Source organism: Antrostomus carolinensis, unplaced genomic scaffold (assembly GCF_000700745.2).
Source record: "Antrostomus carolinensis isolate BGI_N321 unplaced genomic scaffold, ASM70074v2 scaffold9577, whole genome shotgun sequence".
In the NCBI taxonomy this organism is placed as follows: Eukaryota; Metazoa; Chordata; class Aves; order Caprimulgiformes; family Caprimulgidae; genus Antrostomus; species Antrostomus carolinensis.
In genome coordinates this window covers 127,457-140,583 of record NW_010325355.1, presented here as the reverse complement: position 1 = coordinate 140,583, position 13,127 = coordinate 127,457, and the positions used below count along the sequence as shown (strand labels likewise).

Genomic DNA, 13,127 nt, shown 5'->3' with positions numbered 1-13,127 from the left:
GGTGGGTTACATCCTCTGAAGTGCTCTCTTCAGTCTTCCAGCTGACCAAAGAAATTGTGTGGCCTTTGCAGTGCGGTAGGCCACTGCTCGGTGTGTAAAACCTGCCTTCTCCTCAAACAGACTAATTCAGAATTTATCAAAACAGCCAGCATAAGGCAACTGATAAATAAAAGTGTTTTTCTTTTGCACAGTGCCATGTTGGAGAAGAAGGGCTGGATAATGCAGCTTTCAAATGCCTCTCAGTAACGCTGGCCAGGTCAGTTAGGATGGGATCTGTGGATAAACCATTCTTTGGAAATAAACACACAGAAGCTCTGCTGAGACTTTAGGTCAAAGGAATTCTGGTTATATGTCAGCCAGGAAGTGAGGAAATCAAAAGTACAGCAGAGTTCATGAAATCCTCTCTTTTCAGTCCCTTAGGAGGAAAACAGAATGTACATGAGAAAAACATCCATTAACTATTGTATTACTATTGAAGCAAATCCTAGATCTGTAAAATTCACTTTGGCCTAAAATGAAATGAAAATCAGTGTAATTTTTAGTTGTATCTAGAAAGGATCCTTGCATAATCAGCTTAAGAATACCTAACATTTATATAATTGAAAATATGTGCTTAAGTGATGCAGCTGAGTGTCTTTACTGTTAATGGAATAACTCCATGAATGAGTTTACTCACATGTGTGTACTCAAATGAATGAGTTTACTCACATTCTGATTGAAAATGGGGACTTATTTTTAGCTGAAAAAGAAATACCTGGATGAATGAGGTAATATTTTGCAAGGTACTTAATAAGAAAGAGGCATATGTCACAGATTTGTATCTGCAAATTTATTCATGCTTGCATTCCTTCATTTTTGGGAAGATATATTTTTGTACACAAGAAATTTTTATCTAAACGTTGTAAAAGGGAAGGTGGTTTAAGTCAAAATTGTCTTGAAGAATCAATATTCCTTTATATTTCTATAGTGATACTGGAAATCAAATTTTAAGAATGGAAGGGAACACATGGAACACCAAACACTGTGTCCTGTACTATATGAAAAGTCTTGTTTACATTTCTACTGTATGTTGGCTTAGACGTGTTAATGAGAAAAGTGGGATAGTGAATTATTTTTCATATAAGGAAAATGCATTTATTTGACCTTCAGACTAACTTCTTGAAGTTACTTTACCTTAGTTTGGTTAAAAACCTAAAAATATCAAGTATAAAAGAAAGTTTTAGCAGTGAATTTTTAAAGAAGTTGGTTATTTGAGACATAATAGTTGATATATAATCCCAAATATTGATAGTATGCTGCTTGCTAAAAATGAAAGTGAGAACTCTCCCATATTTTTCTTTCCCTCTTTCAGTTATCAGAACACATTTTTGTGAAGTCAGCTTTGAACTACAATGTCTCTAGGGATGTGTATCATGAATTTAAATATTATGTCAACCAAGGGAGAATGTAGACAGGGATTATAGAAATGCTTTGCTTTTCTACTGGTGGTTTAGATTGTGGATAACCATTTGTGGCAGTTTATTGGCAGATAACATTATCTGTCTTGTATACAGATTTTTATCACAACTGTTGCAATCTTTTTCTCCTAAAAATATTTCCTTTAAAATTATTTAAGAAGTTCTGCTTAAAGGTGTTGCTGTGGAAGGGGTATCTAGGCTTTTCTCAGACATAAATGGAAATGAACCAAGAGAAGGAAGAGGCAAGTGCTTTCCTGTTGACCTCCAGTTCTTCCTCCTTCATCCTTGTCCATCCACATTGTGCTTCACCCAGCTGGAGAGCAGCTCCTTCCCCTGAGAGTAGGTGAGAAGGGCTTTGAAAAGGAAGGTGTCTTGGAGTAAATGGCTGCAGGCTTGGAGAAAGAGCAGGTGGTGGCTGAGTTGCTTTATTTCCAAAGCAAAGATCGTGTTGCCAGTGAAGACTCAAAAGCCTCTATGTAGCAAAGTGCTTTAACTTTAAAATCTGAAATCACCACTTATATTCTTAAAATCAGTCACGGGCTTAAATACCTTCTTGAATTAGAGTCAAAACTGAGAGCGACGGAGGAAAGAGCGGGAAGAGGTTAGTTAGTGACGAAGGTGGGGATAGGAAACGTGAATGGCATAAAACAAAGGGGATGTGCTGCAGCACCTCGAGGTGGGAATGGAAGTTGGTTGGCACGTTGTCACTGCCATTACCCAGCTAACCAACGTTTTATCATCCCCTCTGCCCCCACTCTAGGATTTCTGTCCCTGAGTCATGGCAGACAGAAGACCAGAGAAGTCATGTGAACAAGCATGTGAATCTCTTAAGCAGCAGGATTATGAAGTGGCAGTGAAGCATTGCACAGAGGCTCTCCTTGCCCTCAGCCAGTATCCCCCAGCTCACCTCCCGGAGGCATGCCAGGCAGAAATCGACCGCATCAAAATCGAGACTCTTCTGTATAGAATTGCTTCCTTTTTACAACTTGTGAGTGTGACTCTTTAATAGTATCTAGTGAACTGGAAAGAACAATGAAATATCTTGTACTGTCAAGATTTAAATAAAATTCAGTGTTTTCCTGTGATTGGCGTGTTGGTTTGCCACAAAATCCCACTTGCTAAAGCATATATGAGGCTTCTGTCTTGTAGTTTTCCCTGATCTGTTTATTTTTCAGGGTTGGGACCTCTAAGTAGTTTGGGTCTGAATCACAGTTTTCTAAAAGAATGAAGAAAAGTACTTAAAAAAAATATATTATTAAAAAAAATATATATATTCCAGGAAGGCAAAATACCTGGTTTTAGAGTGTTATGTTTGTACAGTTATGCTGAATTACATACCAAATTACCTTATCTTTAAAGAGCATGAAATTAAGCTTGCAAATCTAAACACTCAAAAAACAAAGTTAAGAAATTCCAGAACCCAGGTAGCCAGTTCATACCTAAATTAACTCCATTTGCACATACCTAACATTAATTTTTTAATACTTGATCATATACTACTTTTGCATTGCTAGGCTAGAGCACGTCTGGTGAAAGATGTAACTGTTGGGCTCTGGCAGATTTTTAATGTAAATGTGAAAACTGGGGTCTTTGTAAAGGTTTGTAAATGCAAAGCAAGAAGCAAAACCCTGAATTACAGATGATCCCGTTGCCAAATTGCAGCAAAGAGCTGCGCTTTCCTTAAAGGAAAGGACATTACAGAACTTAAGAGTGAACATTCAACCTGCTTCATGAACCTACATTTTTCCTTACCTTTCTGTTTTGGAAATGTTATTACAAATTTACAGGGGCCTTGTCCACCCTGAATCTTCATATGTTGGATATGAACAATTTTATCCCAAGTGGAAAAAGTTTGACCAAATTGTTAAGACCTTGCTGGGCAGCTCTAAGATAAATCTTGCCCAGCTGATTAGGGAGCCTTTTTAAGCATTTTTAAACAAGAATCGGGAAACTTCTTAAATAAAGATGTGACCTATTTATGGCTCCTTGGGGGGAAGAGATTCAGAAATAACTAAGATTTTATTTTTTTTTAATGGAAGTTGTGTTACTACAGACTTCTTAAAATTATTTACATAGGCCAATATGCAGATAGATGCTTAGCAGTATTTAATACGTTTCTGATCTGGATACCTTTGAAAATCCTGTGTGGCACTTATCTGGGTGTTCATCATAGTGAAAATTATTGTAGTAATATTCAGGGGCTTTGGAAAAATATTTGTAAAAAACCCCTTCCTATTAAAGACTTGGATTGTGTAGATACTTGAAGGCTTATAAGTAAAAATAAAATAAAATCCAGATTTCTCTTTTTGTTTTACTAAGTAATTTTAAAAATCACTACTGATAAGATAGAGTAAAATAAAATACATACCTTAGAAATTTCAACAGCACCATGTTAGTGCAAGTTTTTTAAAAAAATTACAGTGACTAGAAAAGAAAGTTGAGTTTTTGCATTTTTTCCTAGGTGTTATGAGCCACCTACAAACATGTACATAAACATATACACCTTTGCTCATTAATGTTCCTCTTTTAAAATGTCCATTTGCTATAAATTTGAGGAAAAAGTCAGCATTCTAAGAATTAATGATATTATATTTGAGATGTGACTGATGTTCTTTACATATTCCATCCAGGAAAAGATGAGGTAATGGATTCTTAAACTTGTAATTCAAGCATGTAGTTGTTTATGCTAACTGGAATAATGCTATTTTTAAACTTTTCATGTTTTACCTTTCAGAAAAAGTATGGGCAAGCAGATGAAGACTGTAGGCATGGTATGCTTATTTCTTTTTTTATTACATAGTATTATAAATTGCAGTCAGTTGTCTGAATTTTTAAAACTGATGCCCAGATTTGTTAGTTTGCTAACAATGTTTTTTGTTTTTCCTAATTAAAATTATGTATCTGCTTTATAATACTTTTTCTACTTTTTTTCTTTTCATACCAGAGGTGAATTGCATGTCTTTGGCACAGCGGTGCTGTTTGGCTAGTGGATATTTGAGTGTACAAATGTAGAATGAATTAATAGTGTTAGGATTCTTGTGAAGATAAAGACAGCTCATCTGTTTTTCTTCCTAGAGACATGGTGGATATTTTGGTTTGCATTTTGGGACTTGGTTCACAGAAAATCAAGATGATGGACTTATATTTATTCCTATTTATTAAAGCTTCCAAATGTGCATATGTCACATTGAAGTCGAGCCTTTTTGTGTTTCGCTGCCTTGTTTGGTTGGGGTGTTTTTAAAGGATTTAACCATCCTTGCTGATGTTCTGTTATTCATGCATAATGCAAGTGATTCAAAAGTCACTGAGAACTCTTTGGTAAACATTGGATCAGAGTTTATCAGTTAGATTTGGAAAGAAAAGATGAGTAGATCCCAACTTTCAGTTTTAAGTTCTTCAACTACTCTTGAATTTTAAAGGCAGTGTCCTCAAACCACAGTTTTATTGCACAGACTGTGTGACATCCTATTCTAACATTGTCGTGCCAGCAGTGGTAATCTTTAAATGGTTCCTTTCTGGTTTTGTGTGGTTTTGTTTGGTGGTTTATTGGTTTTTGTTGTTTGGTTTGTTGTTTTTTTTAAATGCATTTGTCTTCATTGATACTCAAGTCGTAGTCTGGGGCATCTGTGGGGCTCTGCAGCTTGCTTGTGAAGGTCCACAAGACATAAGTAAGAAAAGCAAACTCGCTTTCTGTAGGTGTAAAATTAAAGTTTAACGAATTTTAAAAGGCTGAACATCAGTTAATCAGTACTATTCTTAAAATAGTCTGACTTTTTTTGGTTTTTGAAGCTGCTTCTTTTAACTGTTGATAGATGCCAAGGGTATAATATTCTGGCCAACCTCACAGTTGTCTTTCATGATGGCAAGTAAAAGCGAGAGAGAGACATATGGAAAGATGAATGATGGTTAAAGGAGGTAGGAGGGAGAATGCTGTTTAATGCATGGGATTCGCATTGATGAGATCTGATGGCTTTGTCATAGGGGTAGATGGGTGACATTCATCTGTGAAACCTTTTCTTGGCATATGTGTCAGTTATCAGTATCTCCAAGGACCTGTCATGTCAACTATTTTTCTTCTCTCACTGGACGAGCGTAGAGTGGGTGGAATAGGAGCACTGATCTCTACTTTTTTATTTTTTAATTAAGTAGAGAAAACAGCTTTCAAATGTATATTAGTAACAAAGAAATAGCATCCAGTTTAATGTTAATTTCCTTAATTTGTGCCAGCATGTTCTGCAAGTATTTTTCCAAATCTAAATCTGAGGACATTTTTCAACTTATTAATGCCATATTTATATAGGTATATAAAAATGACGTGTGTGTTTGTGTGTGTATGTGTATATATATGTATATACATATTTGTACACGCACCCCATATTTTTCTGAATATGTGAATGAACTATTTGGTTGTGGTTCCCTGTGATGTGCTGTTATCAGTTGTAGTCCAGCATCTGACAGTTTAGAGTATCTGCATTTGTGATCTTGAAAGTTCTTAGTTTTAGTTTTATGTTTGAAATACCCTTGGAAAGAAACAACCTTAGTATGGACTACCTGATACTCACACTTCCTTGATACTCACAATTTTTATTTTTTTCTAATAGACAGATTTTTATTCAAGCTGCTGTTCTGTCTTTTTACAAGACTTGACATGTTGCATACCTGTGACGATGTTTTATTTTAACCTGAGTGATGTGTGGTTTAGAAGAGCTAGAGAAATATATGTTCTTTCTAGTATGCTGCTTGCATTGCTACAAGGAATGATGATAATCTACAATCTGCTAAATTATTCCATGAATCTTTAACCAAAGATATGGTTAATGTGTTGTAACTTTTTAAGTGCAACTGTCTGTTTTAACTTGGTAATACTGTGCGGTTAATGATATGAATTATTGTAATTGGACATTAATATTTGAGGTTAAAATAGTAAACTGACAGACATGTTAAAGCTATTTCTGGCACTGCTGCTTCTGATTTGGGAAGTATGCTCTATTTTTGGAAATGTGGTCATTATCATCAGAGTGGTGAATTCAGACTCATCTTTGAGGCACTTTATAAACAGGATTCAGTTACCATTTCATGTTGAAGATGTTTAGTTGTTTTTATGTAAATGTTTTGTGGGAATTTTTTTTTTTTCATCTTCCTTACAATTTCTGTTAACGATGTGAACGTCTGTTGAGCGAGGAGCTGAGATTTATTATTCTCAAATGTAATCCTGAAGTTGTGGTGAATGTAAAATTCCTGTTAGCACCAACAGGAGCTGTTTGCATCTGCATGAGTGGCAGTATAAACACAGATGTTGATGTTGCCTGCAATAACTGTAATATACATCACAGATTTTAAACAACTGTCCAGCCTTCTTTTAAATTCACATGCTTAGCTTACTAGCTTTTTAATCACTCTGGCATTTCGTTTTCTGGACAGGTAATATATATGATTAAGTGTTATTCCTGCTTGTCTGAAGCATGTCTGTATCGTGAAATAAATCCTTTCACTATTGGAAGTATCAATGAGAGTGTCTGTTTGGCTGGCTATCTGATCCCCTGCTAGTAGGCATTAGGAAAGTTTTCTGTTACATGGAGCCTGTAAACTTCTGGACTCAAACAATCGTTCCTATATCCTGCACTTTACAGTGTAAGTGAATAAAAGCCCTTTTAAAGTAGCAGGAATTGACCATGAGGAGGTTAGCTATATTTGGAAACGACAGGGCATGCTTTTTGTGAGCATGAATGGATCTTCCTGAGCATGTTTGTGTTAGGTTGTGAGAGGTTGTTGGTTGCTGTTTTTTTTACCCTTTCTGTGAAGAGGAGGTCCTTTGTGTCTGTGTTAGATGTTTGAATTTACCCTTTCCATATTTAATTTTTGTCTATTTTAGCATGTAAACATGACAACCTTTTTTGAGCTCATGTACAGCATTTCTTAGATGGTGGGAGACAAGTTTCAAGTTAATATTAGACAAGAGCAAGTAATAGCTCCTTTCCATCCAAGACTTGTCTTTCCAAGAAGCCATGGATTCAACCCGAATTTCAGGCTTTATTTTCACATTAAAGGTGAAGGAAAACTCTCTCTAGTTTATTTAAATGTATATTGTGATGAAGCTAATTGTTGGTGTTTTGTGTTGCAGTGCTGGGAGAGGGGCTGGCCAAGGGCGATGGATCTTTCCGTGCAGTGCTCTGCTGCATGCATCTTAAAGGGAAGCTGCAAATTGTGTCTAATGTTCTTTCCAAATCACTGATGGGTGAATCACTGGTAAGTGGGTTTGCTGCAATCTACATAATTTAAAAAGCAGTTTTGTATTTCTTTTTTAAAAAAATGTGTTTAATAACAAATTTTTGAGCATATGTTTGACTGCCAGGTTGCAACCGAAATTACTTGTATGAAAAAGACAAAGATAAGTATATGGGCACACATATATAATAATCAGGATATTTAAGTTGTTGCATTACCAGTGTTTCAGAGTTATTAAGATTTTTGAAAAGTGTTTTTGTTGTTGGCTCTGAACCTTCAGGGAGAATGCAAAATAATTGGCATATTTGTGTGATTGACAAAAATAGGGTAAATCTCAAACTTTTGCTTACTTTTTAAAAATTGTACCTGGCACCATTTTGTATGTACTTCAAGAAGTTTAGCCATTAAAGCAGAAAAATTTTTGGTAGGACTTTTAAACTACTGGCCCACGATAAATTGTAAGACAGCATGAAAAGCTTTTCAGGAAAAATAAAAAAGCTTTGCATTTCAAGAGGAAGATAAAGGTTTGAAGTTCAAAGTTACTATTTTAGTCTTGAACTGTCAAAACTTGTAAAGATGCTTTTAACCCCGTACATGTAAGTAACTGTTCTGACTCTTACATGACTACTGATATGGGGAAAATTAGGCACATGTATAAGTCTCCAGAGGACAGTGTCCTTTTGATTTATGTAATCTAGATTAAATAGCATGCAGTTCATCACCATGAACGGCTGGTGATGCTAAATCCAGAAACATGGTGGTAGCGCAGACAAGAACAGCTCTGGTCAGACCATGAGGAATGTGTAAGTGACATTAGAAGCTGTTGTGGGAGAGCCTGTTACCTTGAAATTGGATCACCTCTCCTATGTCTTGGTGCTTAACTGAATCAGTAGGTTGTTTTTGAGAGGTAGTTCTGTTTGTCTGTCTGGTATATATCCTGAATTTCCTTCCTCCCTTGCCATTGGCTATTTTTACCTAAAGAAAAGGGTTTTTTTCTTTGTTTAGCTGGTGTTTTCTAATTAAAAAAAAAAGTTTCATTGAAAAAATCCTGATGAGGTCGAAGGAAACTTGCCTTCAGAAAAAATTAGTAAAATAGCCAAAAACTCCTTATCACAGGAAATGTGCAGTGCTCTTGCTTTAAGCTGTTATTGTGCAAATAAAAGTAACTTCGTGTGTAATTCCAGAGTGCTGTCCCAAAGCAGAATTTGAGAGGTTTTTACAGGCTTTAGGTTGTTAGACACAGTTGTTTTTTGCAGGAATATTAAAATCAGCAACTGATTTACTGACTTCTGCCATTGTCTGAGAGGAGAAATGAAACAAAGTTTTGGAATGAATTTATTGAAGAGTTGGAATCCATCCAGTTTACTCCCCAGAAACTTAAGAGAATAATTCTTGGTAACTTTTTTATGCTCTAATATGTTTAAGATCAACAGGTTCAATTTGCAGCCTTTCAGCTGAAGAAGTGAACAATCTTTTGAAAATAGCCTAAGTGTGAGAATTGTTGAGTGTGTGAGTTTTCAGCAAAGGGAGTAATTTCTGCTGCTCAATAGCACAATCAAAATGTGGAGAAGTCTAACAAATGTAGTAGCACTTAATTAAATTTCTGCCAGAGATTATTGAAATAAAAACCACGGGTCTGTGTTCCTTTAATCAAAGTTTTACCTTATATGAGTGTGAAATCGTTGCACTTAGCTCTATATTTCAGATAAATTCAATCCTGAAAGATTTTTACTTCAGGTGTACTTCAATATGCAGTTATTTTTAGTCACATGGCTAATATTTACTTTTTAATAAAAACTACAAAAATTACATTGTCTACATCAGAGTAGAAAGAGTTATGAAACTGTAGAAAGTAGTAATCTGTAAAGTAGATCCTTAAGAAGCAATGATAGTAGCTATTCATACTTGTCTTGAGTGGCAGCTGAAGTTTGTTCTGTGTATGCTGCTCTCCTGCATTGTCCTGTAATCAGTACTTGCTGTTACTCTAGTGCTGTTTTTGGCCAGTATAAAATCCCCTTTTTCACCACAATGTTTGCTCAGTGTTATGTATTATGTCATTGAAAATTGTGCATTGTAAGTCAAACTCATTTTTTCCTTCTTGCCCTTCTCCTTGGTGGTGGTGCAGGGGGAAATGAACTTTGCTGTGGTTTAATGAACGTGAAGGTTTATGTGTTTGATGTATTTAATATTCTTTCTCCCCCCCAGAACGGGATGGTAACTAAAGATCTGACACGACTGAAAACACTTCTTGCTGAAACAGAGGTAATAATGAGTATATTGTTGTGAAAATAATGAGCAGTACCTGAAACAGCTGAAAGGCTTGTTTTCATGTGTCCCAGGAGATCCAGGTTCGCTGTGAACATACCAGTTCAAACATTATTGTTTCCACTGGTCTGTTGCTCTTTGCCACCTACCTATTCAGGAGTTTTTCATCACAGTCTCGCATGATGTGTGAGAAAATAGAGAAAGATGCTAATAGGATGTTGACTGTCTTGAAGTAATGAGTAGAAAGAACTTAAAGCATTTAAATCTGTATTATTTATTTATTTATTGTATTTTTCTCTGTTGGAAATTATTCTGAAGTCATAAACATGACTTAGGAAATTGGTTAACAAATAAAAATGGCCTTTCAGTCACCTTTTTTTTCTATTAGAGGTTAATCTGTCATGTCTGTTGATTGCATTACCACTTATTTTTTTCTTCTTTTTTTCTTATTATGCCTTGTCATTGATTTGGCCTTTATTTTTAATGTAGATTCAAAGCTGAACAACGTCTCAATACAGTTTAGTCTTTTGGCCTTTTAAAAACTTCACTGCAATCTACATGAAAATGATCATGGTGGAATTTGGTCTTGTAAAAAAAAATCTCTAAAACTTTCTTCTAACAATGAGAGGACTCAGGTGTTCCTGTCAGAATTCCTTTTATCAACAGCTGCAAGCCAGTTGTCAGGTTAATATGAAATTAATGTTTGTGACTGGAAGTGATTTCAGACTTCTGATTAATATTTTTGTGTTGGTTGTTCTGAAACAGATTTTGACATTTGTTGATGAAATTGTTTTCTGTCTTTTATAACCGTGGGGTTTTTTATATAATTGTAGGCAGCTGGTAAAGTACCATCAGGATATCATGTAGAAGATTTAGAAGAAGGTATGTAACTAATTTCTAAAGCTACTTCATTTTGTAGTGGGAAGACTTGGATTCTGCTGAATGCTCAGTACTACATAGTAGCCAAAAAGCAAAAAAGGGGCTTGACTATCATGATGAGTCCGGGGACTGAAGCAGAATTATCTCATTGTGGAATTTGAAGGCAGAAATTTCTTATTTATTGGTCAAAGTGCTGTGTCAGAGCCTGCTCCATTCTGCAAATTGTTTGAAACTTGCCTTCATAACATTTGGACCTTTGTTCTAAATGAATTTATTAGGGATTGAAGATTATTTTTTTTGTGGATAATTTTGTTTGTGTACAAATACACTTTAAGTTGATGTTTAGAGATACGGTTCCCAGTTACTATCTGACTCAGAAATATCTGGCAATTAGAAAAGTAACCGAAGTTTTGACTACTCTGCAGGGTCTCGGGATGGCTGGCAGTTCCGCCCTCCACCCAGGGGAGTCACGAGCAGTGAAGAATATACACTATGTAAAAGGTAAAGTCATTACTTTATATCAACATTGTCTAAGGGATCATAACACTTCCTCTTTTATTTAGCTGCTAACAGAATGATTAAAAGATCAGGAAAATGAAGGCACTTGTTAGAACAGGAGTTGATTTGTTCACAGATTTTTGGAAGGGTCAGTTTATATGGAAACACCTCCGTTTAAGACAGATGCTGTCTTTTTCCCCTACCTTTTCTAATTTGTATTTGGAAGGGTCAGTTTATATGGAAACACCTCAGTTTATAAAACAGAATCACTAGCTCCATTTCTATAAGAGAGTAGTTTGAGGACCATTTTTCTAGTGACAGGTCAGCATCTGTCTTTTTCCCCTACCTTTTCTAATTTGTGTAATTTCAGAGATGTGAAAAATTCCCACAGACAACAGTGTTAGCAAACTGAAGCACAGTGAAGTGTGCTTTGACAGCAGATCGGGCACATGCCTTCAGATAAACGGGCTTTGTTCATAGATGAGCTTTGGATACAAAAACTACTTGTAGAATATCCCTCTGGATCTCATTATTTCCATTTTACATCAGCTCAAATACACAGAGGTGAATTACCTTGCTGAAGATCCAATGGCTTGTATTGGAGTTTCTCCTCCTTGTCTTTTTCAGTCTACTACTCAATATTGCCTGTAGTTTGTGGTGTTAATCGTCATTACTTATGTAAAACTGAATTCATATATATGGGGAGGAACCATCTTTATGCACTTGATTCTGCCATGTATGTAACTGATGCAAATAAATTATTTTAATAACCTGAGCAGGAATCTGACCTCCTTTTTAAATTACATGACTGAATCACTGAATTTGGGCTGCTTCTGGCATGATTTTCTAGAGATGCTAAATCTCAGCAACTCTTGTTGACTTTTAGCATATCTGGTGCATGTTCAGCAATTTTTAAAAAGCAGTTATTTACAGTTTTTAGCTCATGATGACTTTCTGTTGAGTAACATCTATACCATGTTTCCAAGCATTGCTCTGGAACATTTTTCCACTGAAGCTGTAATTAGCTTTTTGCACACTGTTAACCCTTACAGTGAACATCCATATGAACAGTGTCATTCTGACCATGGACTAAAGATTTTAGTTCCTTATGAAGAGGTACTGAATATGAATTTTTGAAGTTCTTGTTTATTTTTCCCCTGTGTGCCATAAAGCAGTGGGAGTACAGCGTATTTATTCTAGATAATAAAGCTATAGAATTGCAGGAGACATTAAATAAGAAACTAAAAATGAGAAAAAAAAAAAAGTCTGTTAAAAATACAAACAGTGAGAACTTGGAATACTTGCATAATGATGACAGATCTTAAAGTAATATGCTTTCCTGTTAAATAATGAAAAGGAAAACTACTCGATTTAAGATCTGCCATGTAGCTAATAAGAACAGGTCAACAATTTTTTTATGCTTGCACTCCATTTATTTTGGGCCATGAAATTCATAATTGTCCATTAGCACTGTAATGGAATGGTGAATTGTAAAATTTACATTTTCCAATTACAAAAATACTGAAATTGACTGTCAAGAAAAATAATTTGAAATGTATTAAGGAACATAGCCTTTAGTAATATCCTGATATGTATCACACTTATTTTATTTACAATTTGGGCACACAAACCTTTAAATACCTAAGCTTTTTTTTAAAAGAAGAGTGTATGCTACAAAAAATTATAACCACTGATACAAGTTTGGCCTAGATATCCAGGTACTTTTGCTGCAAGGTTTTCACATCAGAGTCAGGTGTTATTTGTTTTTGTCACATAGCTCAAAGTTCACCACCTAATTCACGT

General features: G+C 35.4%; 1 protein-coding gene across 2 annotated transcripts in view; it reads left to right on the top strand.

Annotated features, from left to right (window-relative positions):
- Nucleotides 1–2,217: 2,217 nt before the first annotated feature.
- Nucleotides 2,218–13,127, top strand: part of HELZ (helicase with zinc finger) — a 69,540-nt gene continuing 58,630 nt past the window's right edge. Inside the window, exons 1-6 of one of the 2 annotated variants that reach the window (XM_029085759.1) lie at nucleotides 2,218–2,445; nucleotides 4,192–4,228; nucleotides 7,579–7,703; nucleotides 9,888–9,954; nucleotides 10,785–10,829; nucleotides 11,252–11,327. In XM_029085759.1, the coding sequence (XP_028941592.1) occupies nucleotides 2,236–2,445; nucleotides 4,192–4,228; nucleotides 7,579–7,703; nucleotides 9,888–9,954; nucleotides 10,785–10,829; nucleotides 11,252–11,327 (560 nt within the window). In that variant the 5' untranslated portion in view covers nucleotides 2,218–2,235. The remainder of the gene's footprint in view (nucleotides 2,446–4,191; nucleotides 4,229–7,578; nucleotides 7,704–9,887; nucleotides 9,955–10,784; nucleotides 10,830–11,251; nucleotides 11,328–13,127) is intronic. The other variant, XM_010171178.2, reaches the window with a different exon arrangement.